The sequence below is a fragment of the Oryzias melastigma genome, linkage group LG14 (genome assembly GCF_002922805.2).
Source record: "Oryzias melastigma strain HK-1 linkage group LG14, ASM292280v2, whole genome shotgun sequence".
NCBI classification, from domain to species: domain Eukaryota; kingdom Metazoa; phylum Chordata; class Actinopteri; order Beloniformes; family Adrianichthyidae; genus Oryzias; species Oryzias melastigma.
In genome coordinates this window covers 6,478,612-6,500,644 of record NC_050525.1, presented here as the reverse complement: position 1 = coordinate 6,500,644, position 22,033 = coordinate 6,478,612, and the positions used below count along the sequence as shown (strand labels likewise).

The following is a 22,033-nucleotide window of genomic DNA, read 5'->3' as shown; positions in this document are numbered from 1 at the left end:
GTTGTTAGTTTGACCGCAGCTGGAAAGGATTGTAAATCAATGAAAGAGCATTTTGATGTTAGCTTTGATTATTTTATCAAGAACTCTGAGAAACCAATGATTGAATGTACTGATCACAGTCAATAAACATTGGAGAATTAGCTAAAAGAGTCTTTGGTGAACTGGAAGGAGAAAGAATCAGGATTTTGGAGGAAGTTCTGTCCATGAAGATCTTCACTTCCTCGTCCAGCTGACATCCGGATCAGAACCATACGGCTGGACATTACCCAGATTGATGGATGTTTTTATGTAGCAGTGGGAAGATTTATGCTAGTGAGACACAGAACTATCAGAATCAGACAGGGGGGATCAGGGGCGGAGCTCCAAAAGTCAGGCCCCCTCAGAGGAGATTTTGGAAACAGAGGCTTCTAATTAACATAAAAAATGGCTTTTAAAGACATTTAGGTTGTGGGATTTTGGTTAAAAACGTAATAAATAAACACTACTGGGAAGGTTCTTTTAAATAAAAAAAATTGTCACTTTAAATGATTTAGGTTCAAAATAAAAGAGAGAGGGCTGCACGGTGGCGCAAGTGGTTAGCGCTCTCGCCTCACAGCGAGAAGGCCCCGGTTCAAATCCCAGCTGGGACCTTTCTGTGTGGAGTTTGCATGTTCTCCCCGTGCATGCGTGGGTTTTCACCGGGGACTCCGGCTTCCTCCCACCATCCAAAAACATGCTTCATAGGTTCATTGGTGACTCTGAATTGTCCCTAGGTGTGAATGTGAGAGTGAATGTGTGTGTGATTGAGGCCCTGCGACAGACTGGAGACCTGTCCAGGGTGTACCCCGCCTTCGCCCATCAGTAGCCGGGATAGGCTCCGGCACCCCCGCGACCCCGAAAGGGACAATGCGGTCAAGAAGATGGATGGATGGATAAAAGAGAGATCTACATCAACTTATCGATTTAAATCCATCCAGAAAACAGCCTCTTTTTTTTATTGTTAACATTATAACCTGTATAAATTCAAGTCTCCCTTTTGTTTGTCTCTAATCACTTGTTATTAAAAAGTCAATTTCCTAATTAAAAAAATAGATTTGAAACAGAAATGTTGAAAAATATTATTTAATCAAATGATAATTTTGTGAACTTGAATCCTTCAGCAGTTATACGAGCCCTTAGCACTGGGTCAAAGGCGGACATCTTAAACCGCAGGTCCCGGCTACAGCTGCAGCGCGCTGATGCGTCCAGCCACCGGACGCAAAGGACACAAACTGCTGGAAATCAAAGGTTATGCATGTTTGAGTAATTTTCTAATCAACTGATATAAATCTAGGAAAAGTTTTAAAAACATAAAGAGTTCGAGAAGTCTCTGCGGGACGGGGCCGACTTCACAGCAGGACGCAGGGCCTCTTGGCGACGGTGGGCTGCGGGTTGAGGTAGGCCCTCACAGCCTCCACGAACACGTCCTTAATGCCGTCCTGGTTCAGGGCCGAACACTCCAGGTAGCGCAGGGCCTGGATCTGCCGTGCCAAGGCGCTTCCCTGACTGTGGCTGATGGGCGCCTGGCTCTGCTCCTTCAGCTTCTTCACCAGCTCGTCGTTGTTTCGGAGGTCACTCTTTGTGCCGACCAGGAGGATGGGAATGCCAGGACAATGGTGGGACACCTGGGGGCGACACCAAAAGCAGGTGAGCTGCACTTTCAGAGCCAGGTGAAACAACCTGAATCCAGTCTGCTTTATCTAGTGGAGAGACTCAGCCACAGGAACGGTTGGTGCTAACGCGAAACATTAAATACTGCAAAGAAACAGTTACTGGTAAAACACTGAACAGTTCTAAACACACTAAATCAGGGGTGTCCAACTCAATCGCACAACGACCCAAAATCCAAAACACACCTTAGGTCGCGGGCCAAACAGGATAAACATTTATTGAACAATCTAAAACTACATTTTTAAAACTGTAACTTTTAACATAATTATGAACTAGATATATAGCATTACCTGTGATAATGCTAGTGTGAATGCTGTAAGCTGAATTATGCTGTTGAAGCTAATAGCTGAAAACACTGAAGCTGATGGTCAGCTAAAATATTAGCTAAATGTCAAATTAGCTTAAAAAACTTAAAAAAAAAAAAAAAAAAAAAGGCTAGCCAAAGCAGCTAACATGTAGCAGAAATATTAGCTAGACTCCAAAACAACCTAAAAAATCTTAGTAAATGCCAAAATAGTCTAAAACACAAACAGAATTACAATTTTTAAAACTGTAACTTTTTAACATTATAATGAATAAATCAACTTAAACCTTAAATAACTTTCAATATTTTACTCTCCATAAAAATATATTTTATAAAAAAATATACAAGTTAGAAATGAGCACTAGTTAACATCAGGCCGTTAACAAAAATAAAATAAAATGATCTGGAGGGCCGGATCCGGCCCCCGGGCCTCGACTTTGACACAGGCACTAAGTACATCAAAAACGACAGCTGACGTGTTCATCCTAGCGGTTTTAGCTTAGAGCAGGGGTTTCAAACTGGCAGCCCACGGGCCATTTACGGCCCGCAAGTCGATATTTTGTGGCTCTCGTCTTAATATGAAAGTTCAACGTCTACTAAGCAGTTTCTTCTTCATGTCCACACTTCTTCGATGATAGCTTTGTATTTCCTTTGTGATGTTTCAGCTTTATGGTTAAAACGTTACATTTGCTCTTGTCGTTGGATTTGGTCGTCAGAAAAGTCCTTAGCAACAGCTGCTAGCGTCGTTTGCTCCTCATTTCACAGAACACGCAGGAGATATTGCTTATTAGTACATAGACATGAACAAATGTTCAAATATTTTTGCCACAAATGGAAGCCAAACTCTGACTTCAGCGGCCACAAGGTAAACTGAGTTTCAGACCCCTGGCCTACAGAATCAATTCTGATCATAGCAGATCAGTTTGGGACCTCCGACTCCTGATTTGGATCATCTCTACATGCCATCCTCAGCGCACCACAAAAGATCTGATTTACACTAGTCACTACAAGTTAGGGATATTGTCTTTTCCACGAGTGTTTTTACCGTTTGAATTTGAATGAAATACGTTAAACAATCTCTTTGATTTTACTAATAATTATTGAGAAGAAATTTTCATTAGTTAATATTTATCACCCCAAAAATGAAAACAACAATAAAGAGAACCTCAGGGAACAAACATATCAATAGCAGATATTTCCACCATTTGCTACAATAACAGCTTGACAGACGTCTCCTGCTCCTCACTAGACTCGGTGGTGTTCAGGTCAGAGGTCACTGCTGGCCAAACCATGTGAGAATCTCCCACTTCATTAAGTCCAGCTGTGACAGTTCTGACACTGTGCGGTTGAGCACCATCATCCATGAACAGAAAGTTGAAGGCGTGCTGGTGGAATTGAGGCATAATGATGGTTCTATGATGTCTGGATCATCTACAACAGGGATAGGGTAAGATCGATACTTGGTGAGAACCCATCGAGAATCAATCGCAGGACTAAATATCGTAAGATTGATATGTTGGCACACCCCTAGTGGAAACGCACGCCAGAATTAACTGGACTGTGCCGGACTACTCCTCCCATACCAGACCTCTCAGTGGAAACGAGGCTTTGTTTATAGTCACTCTTTGACCTGGTGTTTCGCCGTTTGTACTAGCCTGAAAGTAATACCCCGCCCTGGTATTAGTGGATATTTTAATGGTCAATGGTCTTCATCAGGGATGGGCAACTCCAGGCGTCTAGGGCCGCAGTCCTGCATGTTTTCCAACATATACTCTGGCATGTTCTAATTGGCTGGACACACTTGAAACAGGTAATCAGTGATGAGTTGGACTTGAATATTGGGAAATCATCCAGACACTGCGGCCCTTGAGGCCTAGAATTGCCTATCCCTGATCTACGAATTGTTTTTAACCAATGTCTGTCCAAACTGTTGCACCTCCTCCACCAAAGCGAACCCACGGGACCACCTTGACCTCGCGTATTGCTCACCTCGCCTTCTCCAGCAACAGTGACAAAGGTGACCTGACAACTCATCAGGAAACAAGACAGTAGACCACTGAAACATTGTCCAGGTCACATGGTCTTGTACTGTAAACGTTCACATTGGTGTCTTGGCGTCAGTCGAATCACCTGCAACGGCCGTCTGTCATTCCAGTCAAAGCAGAGGAGTCGTTTGTGAACAGTTTGTCTGGAAACCCTAGAACCCTCACATCTGGTAAACGGCCTGCAGTTGTGTGGTGTTTGCTAAACCATGTCTGAGGTCTGAGCTCTTTAGGTACTGGTCATGGTTGTGGTCCATCACTGACGGGGCTCCACTCCTGGGTCAGTAGTTCTGTGTGTTGATTCAAGTCTGCTGATGACACTTTGAGACACACCAAGTTCACCTGCAACACCTGACTGTCTACTACAGGGATAGGCAACTTCAGGCCTCGAGGGCTGCAGTGTTTCCAGATATCCAAGCCCTCCTCATGTCTGACTACCTGGTTCAGGTGAGTCCAGCCAATTAGAACATGCCAGAGCAGGGTATGTTGGACAACACGCAGGATTGCGGCTCTCGAGGCCTGGTCTATCCCTGGTCTACTACCAACCTGAAGGCGCACCATGGCCAGGCGGCGCTGCTCGTCTATTATACGCCGGCATACAGTATGTTCATGGATGAATGATGAATTTGGAATGACTAACTGGAAAAATCAGCATTTATACCCCCAGAATGTTGAAATTGATGCCAAATTGAAAAAAAAAAGGTTTTATTTTAGAATTTGTGGTTTTAAGAGAGACACACCGCAGAAAGTTAGACCATTAAGTGAAAAACACTACATGAGGTGCGTCTATCACCTCAATACTACTGTCTCTCTATTACAAAAATCTGTGAAGTGAAATAACATTGACTGAGTTTTTCACAATATCCCCAAACTTTTTGTGACTCGTGTATTCTTCTCCTCTTTGTCTTTAGCTTTTGAATCTAAAAGCATTAAAACATCGTCTGTACTTCTGACATTGTTGTCACACGCATCACATCTACCCCTCATCCATTAAATTTTTTTTTTCTTTTTTTAGACCTTTAGTTAATAGATTTGTTACAAAGCAGATACAACTGATCAAAAACAAGTTCTGCTTCTATGTGACAAAATATGGTGATTTCACTCAAACGCAGGAAGTCCTCTGCACTTCATCTCTGTCATGTTCTTTGCTGCATGACGTCACATGATCAGGAAGACATGACCAAACAATGCATTACAACATGTTGGGTGAGTGTTGACCTCTGGGTGCCACTTGTGTTTGACGTTCTCGAAGGAGGCGGGGCTTGAGATGGAAAAGCAGATGACAAAGACGTTGGTCTGCGGGTAGGAGAGAGTCCTCAGACGGTCATACTCCTCCTGACCCGCCGTGTCCCACAGGTTCAGACTGATGACCCGGCCGTCCACCGTCACCTGAACACACCACACAGAACGATCACACAGGTGCACCCTCAGCCCCTCCCACAGCGCTCTCATTGGCTCACACAACCGTCTACGTCTCCGTGATTGAAGGACTCCTGCATCTCGCAAGTGTTCTGCCTTCACATCTCCATTTCACAATAAAAGCTTCTGTTCTGAGGAGGTGGCAGGGCGTACCTGGCTACTGTAGTTGTCGAACACAGTGGGAATGTACTCCTTGGGAAAGGCTCCGGTGGTGTAGGAAATGAGGAGACAGGTCTTCCCCACGGCACCATCGCCCACAACCACACACTTTACTGTCTGCATGGTTCTGCCTCAACAAGCTGCAAACACACAGGTGACAACTTAACAACAACAACGGCAAAACAGGGTGTTCATTAGTGCCTCTGCTGCAAGAGTTTCATGTAAAGGTTTTAGTCTTGTTTGGTTCTACTTCTACCAGAAAAATAGTGCTGCAACAAATTATTATTTTAACAGTCAACGAATCACAGATTATTTTTTCCGATTAGTCGACTAATTGGTTCAGGCGCAAACTGGATGTAAAGCACACAACTTAACCATCAGTAGCTTTAAACCAACTAAAAACTAGATATATAGCATTACCTGTGATAATTCTAGTGTGAATGCTGTAAGCTGAATTTAGCCACTGAAGATGCTAGTGCTAATAGCTGAAGATGCTGAAGCTGATAGCTAAAACGATGAAGCTGATAGCCAGTTAAAATATTAGTTAAATACCAAATTAGCCTAAAAAACTGAAAAAAGCCTAAATTAGCCAAAAAAGCTAGCATGCATGAGAATGCTGTAAGCTGAATTTGGGCGCTGAAGATGCTAGTGACGATGGCTGGAGATACTGCAGTTGATAACTAAAAACACTGAAGTTGTTAGCTGAAATTGCTGAAGCTAATAGTTGAAAACGCTGAAGATGATAGCCAGACAAAATATTAGTTAAATTAGCCAAAACAGCTAGCATGTCGCTAAAATATTAGCTAAACTCCAAAAATAGCCTAAAAATCTTAATAAATGCCAAAATAGTCCAAGAAGCTAGCAGAATGCCAATATAACTTTAAACTTTAATACACTTTATATTATAAAGTATAACAACATAATATAAAGTACCGACTAATCCACTACTAAATTGTTGGCGACTATTCTAATAGTCGATTAGTCGACTAATCGAGGCAGCCCGACAGAACAAAAGGTTTTGTATCAACATTCACACACAGTCCCTGATCCTACAGGGAGACAGACGAGGGTTCAGTCTGGAGGATCAGGAAGCACAGACAGGTGATGGTTGGTCTTTCCAAACATGTTCACTGATCCTTTCCTTCCATCATTGGTCAGCCTCTTACAGCTTCAATTACTCACACAGGACCAGATTATTCAAACATGGAGACGACGTCATTTGACTTGATCCAGGACAGGAGTCTGTAACCTTTAAGACTTAAAGATTTCTCACTGACCACAACCCAGAAGGAGGCACCAAGTCTATCTTCACCCTTTAGTAAAATAAGACACTAATTTGTATTTGTTATTGTTACTATTATGATAAATATTAATGAACTGTTTCTTTTTGGCATATATAAAACACAAACAAAGAGAAATTAGCCTTTTTTTTTTAAAAATAAGAAAGTTTATAACTTTAGACAGTCACGTGACTTCCTTTTAAAATAAAATACACCCTGTACCTAATAGGATCGCAGAATGTAATAATAAAAATAAAAGTTTCTCAATAAAATATAGTAGCTGGAAAATACGATGTCAGAAGTGATTAAAAAAAACATGTAAAATTTTAAATTAAAAAAACAATTGATTTTACCGATTGTGATGATTTTAACAAACCAAAATTAAATCTGAGATGCCAAATTAGCCTAAAATGAGCCTGGTCCGTTTTTTAGATCATGAACCACGATAGAATTTCCTGAATTTATTCCAACAAAGAAAATCCTCCTTAAGTATAAATCTGGTTATCCTAAATTACCTCCAATTGATTTTCTGTGTTAAGCGGCACTTAAAAATCTGTCATTTTAGTATGACTTTGGTAAACTAGAAAAGTTGCATTGCCTGCAGTAATGCTAGTGTGAATGATTTTTGTTGAAATTAGTCGCTGAAGATGCTGACGCATTACTTCAACTACTGAAGGGATTTGCTGAAAACGTGAGAGCTATTTGCAAAATGTTAAATTTGCTAAAAGACAGGACATTTCATTAAAGAATTATGAAAGAGCGCTAAAGCTGACCTACATTTATAAAGATTTTGTAGTAAAATTGCTTAAAAATCCCCAATACATGCCAATTATGAAAAAAATATTTAGTGTTCCTTTAATATGAGCTAAACTAAAAAACTAGCCCAAAAAACCTTAGCAAATGCCAAATTAGCCAAAAAGCTTAAATGCTTAAATACTAGCTTAACTCCAAAATAGCCTAAAATTCCTCAGTAAAATAAATCAGTCAAAAAAGTTAGCATGTTGCTAAAATCGAAGCTAAACTAACTTAGCCTAAAGAAAACCCTCAGTAAATAATAATTTAGCCAAAGACGTTAGCATGTTGTTAAAATATTAGCTAAACTATAAATTGGTATAATAAAAAACCTCAATAGAGGACGAATTAGACACAAAAAAGGTACATTGCTTAAATACTAAATTTCAAAACCGCCTAAAACTCCTCAGTAAATGAAATTAGCCAATAACTTCAATTTTTTAAAAATTAGTCCATGAATATAAATAAAGGCCTGTTGCTAATCTTAATAAAATTTTGAAATTTGAAAACTTTTGATACCAAGATTGCTGAAATCGCTCAAAGTGTGATTGACTTTATATCTGCCGAAAAACAAAGAAAGGAGTAGTAGAATCACTATAGTGTGAATGCTTACTAAAATCACACAACTAAGAAACCGTATTGCTCGATGGACTGTCAGAGCATTGTGGGTAATGTAGTCAAGAGCCTGGTAGAATGATGCACATTTTGCTTTAATTATGCTTTGCTTATTGGCACCAGAGTGTCGGACTCTTCCATCACAGCTTGATACAAGAGCTGCCACGATTAGTCGGCTAATCAACAACTAATCGACTATTAAAATAGTTAGCAACTAATTTAATAGTCGATTAGTCGTTACTTTATGTTACATGGAGTGTAGTAAAGTTACCTCCAATTGATAATACCACTGTATTATGCTAGCTTTTTGGATTCTTTTGGAATTTATTAAAGTTTTTTAGGCTAATTTAGAGATTAGCTAATATTTCAGCAACCATGCTAAATATTTTGGCTAATTTATGATTTTTAAAGTTTTTTAGGCTATTTTGACATCTAATATTTTAGCTGGCTATCAGCTTCAGCGTTTTCAGCTATCAATTTCAGGATCTTCAGCTATCAGCACTAGCATCCTAAGTGGCCAAATTCACTTCACAGCAATCCCTCTAGCATTATCGCTATATATCTAGCTTTTAGTTAGTTTAAAGCTAATGATTGTCAAGATTTGTGCTTTACATCCACTTTATGTATGACCCAATTAGTCAACTAATCGGTAAAAATAATTGGCGATTAGTCAACTACTAAAATAATCGTTTGTGGCAGCACTACTTGATACCTAAGAAACGTTCTTCAAAGACAAACACAGAGCTGAACCATCATGAACTGTATCAGAACTAGGGGTGTGCCAAAATATCGATATTGCGATATATCGCGATATTTAGTCCTGCGATCGATTCTCACCAAGTATCGATATTATATTTTCATTTAAAGAGGCTGTAGCGCTGAGCGTCTGAGTCACGCGCCGGAACTATGGGCGCACGCTGCGTCGGACTTTTAATAGCGATGCACGCGCTCGTTCGGGAGAAGCACCGGTGAGATTCAGGCTCTGTAGCGCGTGTGTGAAGCATGTCTACCTGTCAGCATTTATCCTCCATCTGTAGGAGATCCACCCGGTAAGAAGTGACTTTGTCTGAGAGTTAGAATGTCAGCGATCACTTACTTCCTGTTTGCTGTGGGAACTGAGCGCGTGCTACGCAGTTGTCTGTGTACACTTCAAGGAGCGTCGGAATTTTCGCTTTCATGCACTTCAATGTTTAACCTGCTGCTGTACGGTGTAACTTTGGTAAATTTATAATGTGACGTTTTCAAACAAGTAATTACTTGTTGCTAATGTTAATTTTAAAGTAATTCTTAAATAAAAAAGCAGGATTTGATGTATGAACTTAAATTTAAATGTAATTAAACTAAAGTACATGAATTCACTGTAAAATTAGGGAGAATGCTAATTAATTGAAGCACTTAAAATTATATTTATTGCCATTATTATGTGTGTTTTAAGGATTTTACCTATTGACTGCTGACTGACCAAATGGAAAAATGATAAAAATTGGAAAAATAATCTCAAGTAACAGTCTGAGTAAATCAGCCTTTATTTTTGGATGCTCAGCCCTTTTCAAGTGAGAGAAAAGTGCACAAAAAATTAGGTCAATTTTGAGAGAGGCTGTAAAACATTATATTGATCATCCTTTGGTGTGACGTTCTTTTGGAGGTAGATAGCTGTCACTACTTGACTTATTTAATATTTGTTCTGTTTACAACAATTCTGCACTAAGTAGTGTCACTGCTGATCATGTTTACTATAGTTAACATTGAATCTGACAGATAATTCCAATTCAGTTGTTGTCAATGTTTGTCAAAGACATAGTTTTACTGATTTCAACAATGTTGCACAAAAGTGTCTATAATTTGTTGCACAAAATAAGAAAAGTTGTTTAGTATGATTGTGTTTAAGGTAAAAAAGATAAATGGGGATATATTTCCCCCCAAAAACATGTTCTATATAATGGTAGTTATTAGAGAGGATTTTTACCAATTATCGCAGAATCGCGATATTATCGATATCGTGAGCCATGTATCGCGTATCGTATCGAATCGTGAGGTACCCAGTGATTCCCAGCCCTAATCAGAACCTTCTCAAACAAACAGAACATCATCAGGAAAACACATTTCTTTGCTTTTATAAGAAGAATTTACTCGCTTCTGGGCCATGGACCTTCTACAACTTAGTAATACAAAAACCTGTTTGATGCCTCACTTCAGCTCTCTTCTCTTTATCTTCTCTTATCTGATCTTTTTGGGTGTTGGTCATTCTTTTGTCTGAGTCAGGGGCAAAGACCCCTTGGCAGAAACACAGCAGCGCTCCTGGAGCCAGGACATTACCTTTGGATTCTGGTGGATCGTGTTTCTTGAGTTCAGGTGGCGAGAGACTTTAGCTTCTTCCAATCAGACGTGGTTTGCTCAGAGGCCCGTCACATCCATGTCAGCCTGCAGAGAGAAGTTTGTCCCGCGTCAGTTCTGTTTATGAAAATGACTTCTGCAGAAGGAAACGTTTTAAACAAAGCAGAGATCTTATCAGGTTCACACACGCTCACACTCCCTTTACATCGCAGCACGTTACTACAACTGAACCGGAAAAACCATCATTTTTATTCACCAAGACATGAAAACAAGAATATGATCCATATGAGGTTCAAGTACTTAATACATGCCCACTACTCCAGTATGTACTTTCAAGCTCCAGTTTATTTTTGTTTGAGGTTAAAAGTAGAAATATAACTGAAAACTTGACAGATAAGTGTACTTTAAGTGTTTTATACAGTTCATTCCTCACTATGAAGAAGCCCAAAGTGGTATTTTGATCCGTTCAAGTATGTCTGAGTAATCCTCTAAAAACCTGCTCTCTCAGTGCCAGCCCCTCCCATACCCATGAAAACAAGCCAGTTCTCACATGCTGATGTCACAGAGTGAGACCGCCCCTTTCAGGAAGAGTCTGCTCCGACAGCCCCGCCCCATGTCTAACACCAACACCCAATTTCTCTATGGAGCTAGTGGTGATCATCAAAAAAACGTTCATTTTAGATGCAGAATACCGTACGTCTTCCAGTTGTGTCCTGTCTTCAATATCAATTCCAGCTCAAACAGGTGTTCTGATAACTGAAAAGAAATATTTTCCTGCTTGTATAAATACATTTATATATATATATATATATATAAAATCAGTGTAACAGCAGTAACACAACACACCCCTTCAGTCAGTGGCTGCGGATCATGTTGTGGAATAAGGTCTGTATGGGGTGTAATTAAAGATCAATGGGCGGGGCAATATGTGGACACTTCTGGTTTGTTATCAGAGAGGTCACCCCACTCCAACCAAAGGACTCTACACATCTAAAGGACAAAAGGACAATTGCAATCTGATGGGGACCAAAGAACGACACCCCAACCAGAGATGGATGTTTTACTTGCTCGTGCAACCAGCAAATAACCAACTGCCCCAGGAGTCACCCCTCCTTAAAGGGCAACCAAACCCTAAATCAACCTTTTTTAGCTGTTGACATCTATAAATGGGGCCTTAAAAGTTTTGTATGTTGGTCATTGTCAAATTTTTGACAAATAAAACAAGCTTGTTTAATTCCTAAAAATAGTCAGAAACCGTTGGCGTGCTGCCCCCTACAGGTAGAATCGAGGTATTACATTTGAATTTCAGAATCGTCAATCCATTTGAGTCCCACGTCATGATCTGCAGCTCCAGTAATGATTATCACCCCGGGCTCACACAGTAAGGGTTACAGATCAAGTGCAATAGCGGTCGCTACAGCAGATGGCTCTACGGGCTACTGGATGGTTGCAGCCACAGGCTCTGCTGCCAAACTCACAAATCTCAGAATTCACGGTAATCCCCTTATTTGCTGCGGAGTACGGCAAAAATGTAAACCCCACGAAACAGATTCACTGCACCGCAGAGGCCAGACCACGGACGTCGAACGTGATCATCTGCAGTCGGATTTCCTCTGGCACTTTTAAAGTTGTGTAAAGACTGCAGCGCTCGCATTGGAGCTGTAACGCTAGTCATGTGAACACGGGGTCACAGAGACTCCTCTGACTGGAGTCAGCCTTCAACTTCCCTGTTTGGTTACCCTTTAAACGCCCAGATGAAAAGACGCATAGTACAGACAGGACAAGGTCACAGACAAGACCAATAAACCTCTCGAGATGCCACCAACAGACAGCACCGAGAGCGCAAACTGGACCAACAGTGAACACGATATGAACAAACAACAGATTCCTGTATTGCATTGCTCTCCTGTTTTTAATGTTCCAACAGAGTGAATAGATTTTTAGTGACATAAATGATGGTGAATACAATAGATGTTATTTCCCCTCCAAATCTGTCGTTTTTTTGTCTTTTTTTTAAGGCATAAAGTTTATTGGTACATTCACATAAGATGCAATTCAAGAGACGCTGAGTTTCAATGTTAAGTCAGTGTACAGATGTGATCCGAGGTCTTGCAGCGTGATTTGGGCGTCGGGCGTGGTTGTCAACCAATCAGGGACGTGACATTTTCAGTGTCTCGAAGGGTAGGAAAATACATCCAATATGGCCGCTCAATGAGAGTTTCAATCCAGAACATCCATCCATTTTCTTAACCCGCTGGCGCCACGGATTTCCCAGAGACTGTCCTAGTTACTGTTGATCCAAGGTGAGATACACCTGGACAGGTCACCAGCCTGTCACAGAGCCAATGGAGCTGGAGCGATCACTAGGCTAGCCACGTCTGGTGGATAGCGTAGTGAGCTAATGAGCTCCGGCGCCCAGGGTCCGGCAGACGGAGAGCTGCCGCATGTGCCGTCATAGCAGGTGTGATCAATACAGCTCCATGGGCTTATGAGGTTTTTATTTTCATTTAGACAAAAATGGAAAGATCCTCCAGTTTTATTTTCATTTCCTTCCCTCTTGGGTTAATCCTCAAACTGGGCCACAGACGGACGGAAGTAATGTTCAAAATAGTTGACAAGAGTGAAGTACAGACTAGTGCTGCCACAAACGATTAATTTAATAGTCGGCTAATCGAGTCATGCGCAAACTGGATGTAAAACACACATCTTAACCGTCATTAGCTTTAAACTAACTAAAGACTAGACATATAGCATTACCTGCAATGATGCTAATGTGAATGCTGTAAGCTTAATTTGGCTGCTGAAGATGCTAGTGCTGATAGCTGAAGATTCTGAAATTGATAGCTGAAAATGTTGAAGCTGATAACCAGCTAAAATATTAGTTAAATATCCAATTTGCCTAAAAAACTAAAAAAAAGCCTAGGTTACGCAAAACACCGAGCATGCAGCCCAAATATAAGCTAAACTCTACATTAGCCTAAAAAAAAAAAAAAACGAAAAAAAATCCCACATTAGCCAAAACAGCTAGCAGGCAGCTGAAATATGAGCTAAATTTCAAAAAAGCCTAAAACTGAAAAAAATCCTAAATTGGCCAAAACAGCGGAAATATTAGCTAAACTCCAAAATAGGCTAAAAGACCTTAATAAATGCAGAAATATTCCAAAAAGCTAACAGAACGCCATTTTAACTTTCAACTTTACTACACTCCGACTCCATCCATCCATCCATCTTCTTGACCGCTTCTTCCCTTTCGGGGTCGCGGGGGTGCCGGAGCCTGTCCCGGCTGCTGATGGGCGAAGGCGGGGTTCACCCTGGACAGGTCTCCAGTCTGTCTCAGGGCCTCAATCACACACACATTCACTCTCACATTCACACCTAGGGGCAATTTAGAGTCACCAATTAACCTATGAAGCATGTTTTTGGGCGGTGGGAGGAAGCCGGAGTCCCCGGTGAAAACCCACGCATGCACGGGGAGAACATGCAAACTCCACACAGAAAGGTCCCAGCCGGGAATCGAACCGGGGCCTTCTCGCTGTGAGGCAAGAGCGCTAACCACTGCGCCACCGTGCAGCCCACACTCCAACTCCATATAATAAAAATAACGACGAATCAACTATTTAATTACTAGCCAACTATTTTAAGAGTTGATTAGTCGTCTCATCGTGGCAGCCCTAGTACAGACTGACAGATCTGGTGAACCCAGACACAGTGATGTGTTTGCCGGCGCCTCTGTAGAGCTCTTCAAAACATATAAGCCCAAGATACTCGCTTAACATCATCCGAGTTTTCCATGACATGACAAAAAATAAAGCCCAGAAAAACTTTGGTGGTTGCTCTGTTGCCGGGGTGTCAAGACGTAGAGCAGTAAATTTGACGCGCATCGGACACAAATTTGACGTGTGATGCCCATCCAGTGTGAATGCAGCACAAGTAGCTGCATCAAGAGCAGTGGGCGGAGTCAATTTAAGTTTTAGCTTCAAACAAATTAGACTGAATGTATTCCTTTTTCTGATCAAGTCAGTTTAGACAAAACAGATGGGCTGATGGTCACAAATGATCTTTTTTATTTGCCGTTTCAGTTTAAGACTGACCATAAGTTCTGTGAAAAATCTCAAGCTTGAAGTGCAAAGAACAGAAGAAACTAAGACCAAAATATGAGATGAAGTCATCCATGCTGGACTCAGAGAGACTCCTCCCAGACTCTGGGGACACCCCCTCCCTCGCTCTGTTTTCTGTCCATCTTCTCAGTGAGTTAACCGTCACGCACACAGAGCTGCAGCGGAAACATGAAATCACCTCACAGATGAACAAATTCATTTCTCAACAGCTGCTCGGGGTCAAAGTGATCCACGAGGGGTCACATGGGTCCCAAAAGAGACGGGAAATGTTTTTGTTCATGATGGATTTAACTTTTTTTTTAATGTTTTCACACAAATATATTAATCTAATAGTTCTGTCTGAGTTCTACATGTAGAAACTCTTTAAAACTGAAACGGCAGCAAAATACATGCGGACACATTTGATTGACATGCGACTGTCCACTAGTGGGCGTTAAACTCTTCAGTGGGCGTGTCCCAGTGTTTCTTTCCTGGAAATGCAGCTTTTTTTGAAAAGGTTACGCGACATCCTATTAAATATGCTCAGAGCATGAATTGTTCTTTGTCAAAAAGGAACTGACACCCAGGTTCCTGTCCAGTAAGTATTCATTACGTTATTCTAGAGCTCAAGCGAAGCTGACAAGATTTTTTTTTTTTTTTTTTTTTTTTTGGAGCGGTTGGCAGTTAAATGGTTGAAAATGTGAATGTAGAGACTTTTTTTTGGGAACATTTCTCTTTAGACTGCCGAGTTTTGTGAGGAAACTTTAATCTGCAGAGCTGCTCTGCGCTTTCAAACGACCTGATGTGCTGCTCACCAAAAGATCTCTGAAGAGAGATAACATGCTAATAGGCTGCAGATGATCAGATGAGCAGCAAAACCGACCAATCAAGTGTTGTAACACCAGCCTTTTGTAACCCCCAGACTTAAAAAAGGAAGTTTTCAGTGTGGCTTCATGTTGAAATGCAGCAGATATTTCAGCCCAGACTTGCATCAAACATCCCATCAGTTAATTGTGACAGTTTTTTTTCACTAAAAATCAGCTATTCTCATTTCGAACACCTTTAAAGTATTTATGAATTCATTGTTGCATTAATGTTCAATTGCAGTTCCACTGACATGCACTAGGGGCTGCTGTTACTGAGGTAAACACGGGGCTGGGTATCAATAATTTACAGAAACGATTCGATTCACAAGACACTGGATCAATTCAGTTCAATTTTTTTTAAATCCTTCAATTCACTCAATTAAATTTGATTTAATTCAATTTTCAGTTTACACATTTATACTGATGTTTAGAAATACATTAATAATCTACAATATTTTTTGAATATATTTATATTAATCTGATCCAGTTCACATACTGTAAATGTATCAGTGAAATAATGAGATTGTTAATACCATCCAGTGTTACATGGATTCTCTAAAGGAGAAGTTCTAACTAAAATGTTCAGATCATTAACATTGGAAACATTGTTCTGCTTCTCCTGGAGGAAGTTTCAGTTTGGCCACTAGGTGGAGATTACGCTATGCTATAGCATTACATCTTATTCAAGAAAAATAAGCAAAGTATGAACAAAGCAAGTGGCTTTAGACCACAAATGATTACTTTAGAAAATATTTCCTTAAAAGAGTTTGTAAAGTTTATCCCTGCAAGTTCATAAAGATGTTCATTTAGTCATTTAGTGTATGCTTGCGTTACTATTAGCCATCCTATGGGGAATCCCATTAAATGTTAGCATAAAGCTAGCGGACTTTAGCTTTATGTGCGAGATCGAATTTTATTTTTATGAACTGATTATTGATCTATTAAGCTTAAATCAATTCAGATCAATTACTTGATTTGATCAACCCAGCCCTAGCTAGATTCACACTGGAGTGTGCAGCATCCGCTCTCTCCTGAAATTCACACCAGACGCACATTTTTCTGCAACGGTCGACAAGAGCTTCTGCTAGAGATTTTTTTTGGTTTGTTTTTGCCATCATGGGTAAATTAATAACCTAAAAACATTACTAAATGTTTCAGCTAAGAAGAAGCAGGTAGTTAGTAGGACTACACTTTAATTTATCTGTTGTTGAAACACAGAATTGTGTGTTGTGACTGTATGTTCACTTTCATCTCAACAATCTGTTTAGATACAAAAACACGATCACATTTGTCAATCACGGTGTTTTATTGTGAAAAACTGGTTATATTTTGAAACTAAACTGGATTTTCTCATGTATCTTGATGTAACTTCCTGTCAGAACTGACGAGGATCAACCGCGCACAAACAGACCACACACTGAAACGACCCTCTGCACGGCACGAGCCTCCTGCAGAGGACGTGGCGCTCCGCGTCTGGTGTGAACCACACCGTAGGTTAACAAGGGCGCCGACCGGAAGCGGCCTCCATTCCGCTGATCTTCCCCGTCCAGTGTGAACCAGGAGTAAATGTTCAATATACCAGTATCACAGAGCATTTCTATTTGTTATGTTCAAAGATGTGGTTACTACAATGCATGAAAGGGGATGTGACACTTTAACCCTTTAACACCTGAGGCGTCACCTGTGATGTTTAAACACAAAATCTTTCACACACTTCAACTTTTCAACCATCAACACGATCAACATAATTCCAGTAGATTCTGAAGGAGAAAAGCGGCTCAGTTACAGTAAATCGATGAACAGTGGAGCTCCGGTGATAAAGGGTTAAAATTGTGTCTAATTTGACCACACATGCCCGTCTGCAGCTAAAACTGAGACCAGGAACAGAGGCGAGGTGTGGGATGAATAAAATTAGACAGAAAGAGGAAGAAGAGTCGCCATTAGCAACCCACAGAAGGCGCGGAGTAACTGACAGGGCGGTTTTGTAAAAGCTGATGGTGACAGAGTCACGTGTGAATCCAAAACTCGCCGTTTAATTTTAACTCGCTGAACTGAACAACTACAAATCCCTGAGGGGCAGGTGAACAAAACCCGTCGCCACGGCAACAGCATCCCAGGCTCACTCGGTCAAAGGTCACAGCCGGATCACCTCCTCCGAGGAGAGGCGAGGGCCGTCGTTTCGGGTCTGTAGAATCGTCTTTAGTCAGACGTGAGTTTTCCGATCCTGTAATTTAAAGTTTCAGGAACTAAGTCGCCTCTGGTTTCGTCATGTCAGCTGTCTTCTGTCGCTCGGTGTTTAAATTTAATTCTGCTGGATCAGAACAAATTTCCTGACAGAGGAACCAAAAACCCGCAGCTTGGGGTCTAAAACTGGACTGACTGTACGTTCTCACAGCTGTGAGGAGTTTTCGTCTCAACAGAAACTCATCAGGAAGATCAGCTCGGCGCTGAATGAGTTACAGGAATCATCTGCACAAATAAAAAAAGGAACCAAAAAGTTTGAATGTAAAAATAAAACATGAATAAACATCAGAAAAATTACAATCTCCATATCTGCTGAAGTGATTCCTGTAGATGGCTGGGAGGAAGCTGGCAGTTCCAGTACAGAACCAGCAACAAACGGATGATCGAGGGCCAAGAAAAGGACAGGGAGGGGAGACGAAGCGGGCCAAATGAGGCCGAGACCTGCACTGAAACCAGGCCAACCAGAGCAAAGAAGACCGAAGCACCACAACCCAAAAGAATTCTGACAGAACCCCAGAAGATTGTCAGGGGACGGGTCACATGTCACGCTAACAAACCGCACCTCATCAGGCTATTTGAGGCCTGAAGGCGCCGCCTGAAGGTGCACGCATCTGCGGCGCCACTCCACTCGCACAGACCGACATGTGAGGCAAACAAAAGCTGAACCCCACACAGTAAACACACAGCTTCCTGCGGCTCTTCGTCCTCCCAGCAGACGAAGAGGAACCGACCGTGCTGAAACTGAAACAGGAAGGGTTTGTCCGACATGTCTTCATTCAGCAGCAGGTGTGAAACAGACATGAGCCCCAGTCCAGGTCCGTCACCAACATCATTTACATGAAAATCTGAAGAAAACACACTTCCAGATAACTCTGGAATGACTGGAGGCTGAAACCCAATGACACCGTTGACTCCATTCCAACCAAAGCAGGACTAAAATGACCTGAAACATGGAACAAGAGGGAACCCGGATGGAACGTCCTAAAACGTTAGACCAAAGTGGAACCAAAGTTCAAAGTAAAGCTGCCTTTTACTTTGGTAGTGGCCGTGGTGCAGCGGTAGGCTGGTCGACTCTTGATTGGAAGATTGCAGGTTCAATTCTCGCCTTGCCCGCCCATGTGTCGAAGTGCCAGTGTGTGAATGTGTCTGCGACTGTAAAGCGCTTCGGGCCTTTAAGGAAGATAGAAAAGCGCTATACAAGTATTCGCCATTTACCATTTTGTTTTTCCTCACGGCTGCTTCCTTCTGCAAATCACCCTGAGCCATGTGTGACTGGGCTTCACATGGGACTCCACCTATGCTTGGGACTGTCGCACAGAAACAGGAGAAGCATCCTCATTTGGTTGCAGCATCTAGTAGTAACAGGTGGTCTTCCACCCAAACCCAGATCAGACGGGAAAGCTACATGTCCAAATGAGAACAAACTTTTTAAAAAACAAACTAAAGCACAAACAAGGTCTGAAAGGGAAAAAAAAAAAGTCAATCTACATGTAGCCCAGCACCACAAGAGACCGACCAGAACAGGACTGGAACGAGACCGCATGTATAAATAGAAAGAATGAATCATCTCCTCCTAAATAATCTGACAAATCAGAGACTTCCTGCATCAATCAAGCACACACGACTGAGCGCGTGCAGCTGATGTCATCGTCCACGCCAAATATATATATAAAAAATAATTCACAGAAAATACTAAATCTCTGTTGATGCAACAGCTTTTTTCTAGGGGAACCGATCTGCCCAAAGAATGCTTTTCTGAACCTGTTTGGCTTTACTCAGGTTTTTTTTTTTTATTTCACGTTTACTTTTAGACCAAATTAGGAGCAAAGAACTTTTTGACTTAGATAAAACATTAATTTGTAGAATAAATGACTGTGAAATCAGAAGACATGGGAAATAAAGACTAAAAGACACCAGGCCAAAGCTAAAGAGCATCACAACGAAGCCTGACCTGAGGTAGATAGGGGGCACGTTGCACCAATGTGTCTACTTAAATTATTTCATTTTTTGTTCTGTTGTTTACAACAACTTTGCACTAAGTTGTGGCACTGCTGTTCATGTTTACTGTTGTTAACACTAAATTTCACAGATAATTCCAATTCAATTGGTGCCAATGCTCGTCAAAGACAATATTACTGATTTGCACAAAAGTGTGTATTATTTGTTGCACAAAATAAGACAAGTTGTTTATTATGATTGTGTTCAAGCTAGAAAATAAATTGGTATGCATTTTCCTAAAACATATGCGTTCTTCTATATATTGTGAGTTATTAGAGATGATTTTAACCAATTACCGCAGTATCGTGAGCCATGTATCGCATATCGCATCGTAGGGTACCCAGTGGTTCTCAGCCCTAGTTTCCACTCAGTTAAGCGTCACTTCCACTGACCGGTTTGTTTTCACGGCACATGCATGGTGTAGACCGCAAGAGTGTTATCGTTAAAAGCAACAACAATGGAGGTCATCCAGCAGCTCGTCTTTTTCTTGCTTTACTTTTGTACATCGTGTATAACAGCAATTGAATGCCGTTTGAAAGAAGAATAACGCCGTAAAGAGGAAAACAGAATCATAGCTTAGCGCTGTATTGGTGTTTTTTAATGTCACTTCACTAAAATCACTTTCTGCCAATCAACGGGTGGTAACAACGACTGAGCCCCAACCGTCTTCCCGTTCTATTTTTCCATGGACCTACAATGGATGGAGGTACAGATCAGAACTGTTTAATGGGTCCACTTAATGGAAACTCTTAAAATACTGGATCGAACTGGATCGTACCGCTCAGTGGATATGAGGCTAAGGATGTATACTTATACGATATAGCGCTTTAAGCCCCAAAGTTCTTGATAGTCACGTTCACACACAGATGCCGACTCCACTGACCAAAACTGGCGCCACCAGGAGCAATGTGGGGTTCAGCGTCTTGCCCAAAGACACTTCAACACATAGGCAGAGGCTAAAATGTGCATCAACTTTACAACAAAGTCTTAGAAAAAACATTAAACTCCAATGTATGCAAATATCTTCCAGTAAACGAGATCACCAAGACAGTAACTGCTGACAGGGAACAATGGTGGGCGGAGTCATCGCAACACCTGGAAGATCTGAGCTCCAGCCAGAGGTGAGAGTTTCACCTGTGACAGCAGAACCACACTGAACCAGTTCTACAGCCGTCAGGAACATCCGGACAGGAAGAGGTTAAACCTGCATCCCTTATCGCTCTTCATCATCAGTGTTCACCCTTTCCTCAGATACCTGGACACACCTGGATCACCTCTGAAGAGTGAACAGTACATGAAGTGAAGGAACCGGACCTCCAACAGATCCTAAGGGAATCAATGCCTGACCGTCATTTAGTCATTGTTGGGTCGTTTCGCTGACCATATCGAAGGTTTTCCTCAGCAGACGCCACACAGACTCGTTTAAGTTCATCTTTTACACCAGCTTTTTTTTTTTTTAAACTAGTTGAGTGGCCTTGTTGTAGAGTGTCCGCCTGAAGACTGGAAGGTCGTGAGTTCAAATCCAGGCCGAGTCATCCCAGAGACTAAACATGGGACCCAGTGACTCCCTGTTTGACACAGCATTAATTGGAGAACTAAACCACCAAATGGGTTCTGAGCGCAGCTGTGTCTGCAGCTCACCGCTCCCCCAACGGATGGGTCAAACGCCGATGGACGGGGTGATGAGAGGTCCAGATTCTGGTCTTCACCGCAGAGCGGCCGAACCCTGGAGGTTCCGCCGGAAGTTCCTATGGAGCAGAAGTTCGTCCTCACTCACTCCATCGATCCAATCTTTCACACTAAAACGCTACAAGAGTGTCAAGCCAGAAGTGACATGCGCGCGCTGGGAGTGGTCGCAGCATTAACGCAAACGCTCAAACCACACGCACGCTCGCGCACATCATTGATCAACTCCAATGATCTATCGTTTAGGGAGGAGGTAAGCGGGGGTGTCAGAAATGAGGGGAAAAAAGTCTAAGGAAAAGGAAGCACGCGCGCGCGGCTGCAGGACACTCACCGTTCATCAGGCCTCCTCCTCCCGCGCGCGCAGCTCCTGTCTCCGTGTACAGGTGTGTTCGTGTGGGAGCGCGTGCAGCAGCTGAGCGTGTCACAGACTGTGTGCGCGCGGGAGGGACAGCTGGACCCTATCAGGCTGACGCGGGTGGGTGTGGCTTCCGAAGACGAGGAAGTCCGA

General features: G+C 41.8%; 1 protein-coding gene across 1 annotated transcript; it reads right to left on the bottom strand.

Annotated features, from left to right (window-relative positions):
• Positions 1–1,087: 1,087 nt before the first annotated feature.
• Positions 1,088–22,033, bottom strand: rhogb (ras homolog family member Gb). The gene is made up of 5 exons (XM_024261284.2): positions 21,857–22,033; positions 10,617–10,721; positions 5,608–5,753; positions 5,254–5,424; positions 1,088–1,643 (listed from the first exon to the last, which is right to left on the bottom strand). Exons 3-5 carry the CDS (start codon positions 5,734–5,736, stop codon positions 1,368–1,370), a joined length of 576 nt encoding a protein of 191 aa, XP_024117052.1. The 5' UTR covers positions 5,737–5,753; positions 10,617–10,721; positions 21,857–22,033; the 3' UTR covers positions 1,088–1,367.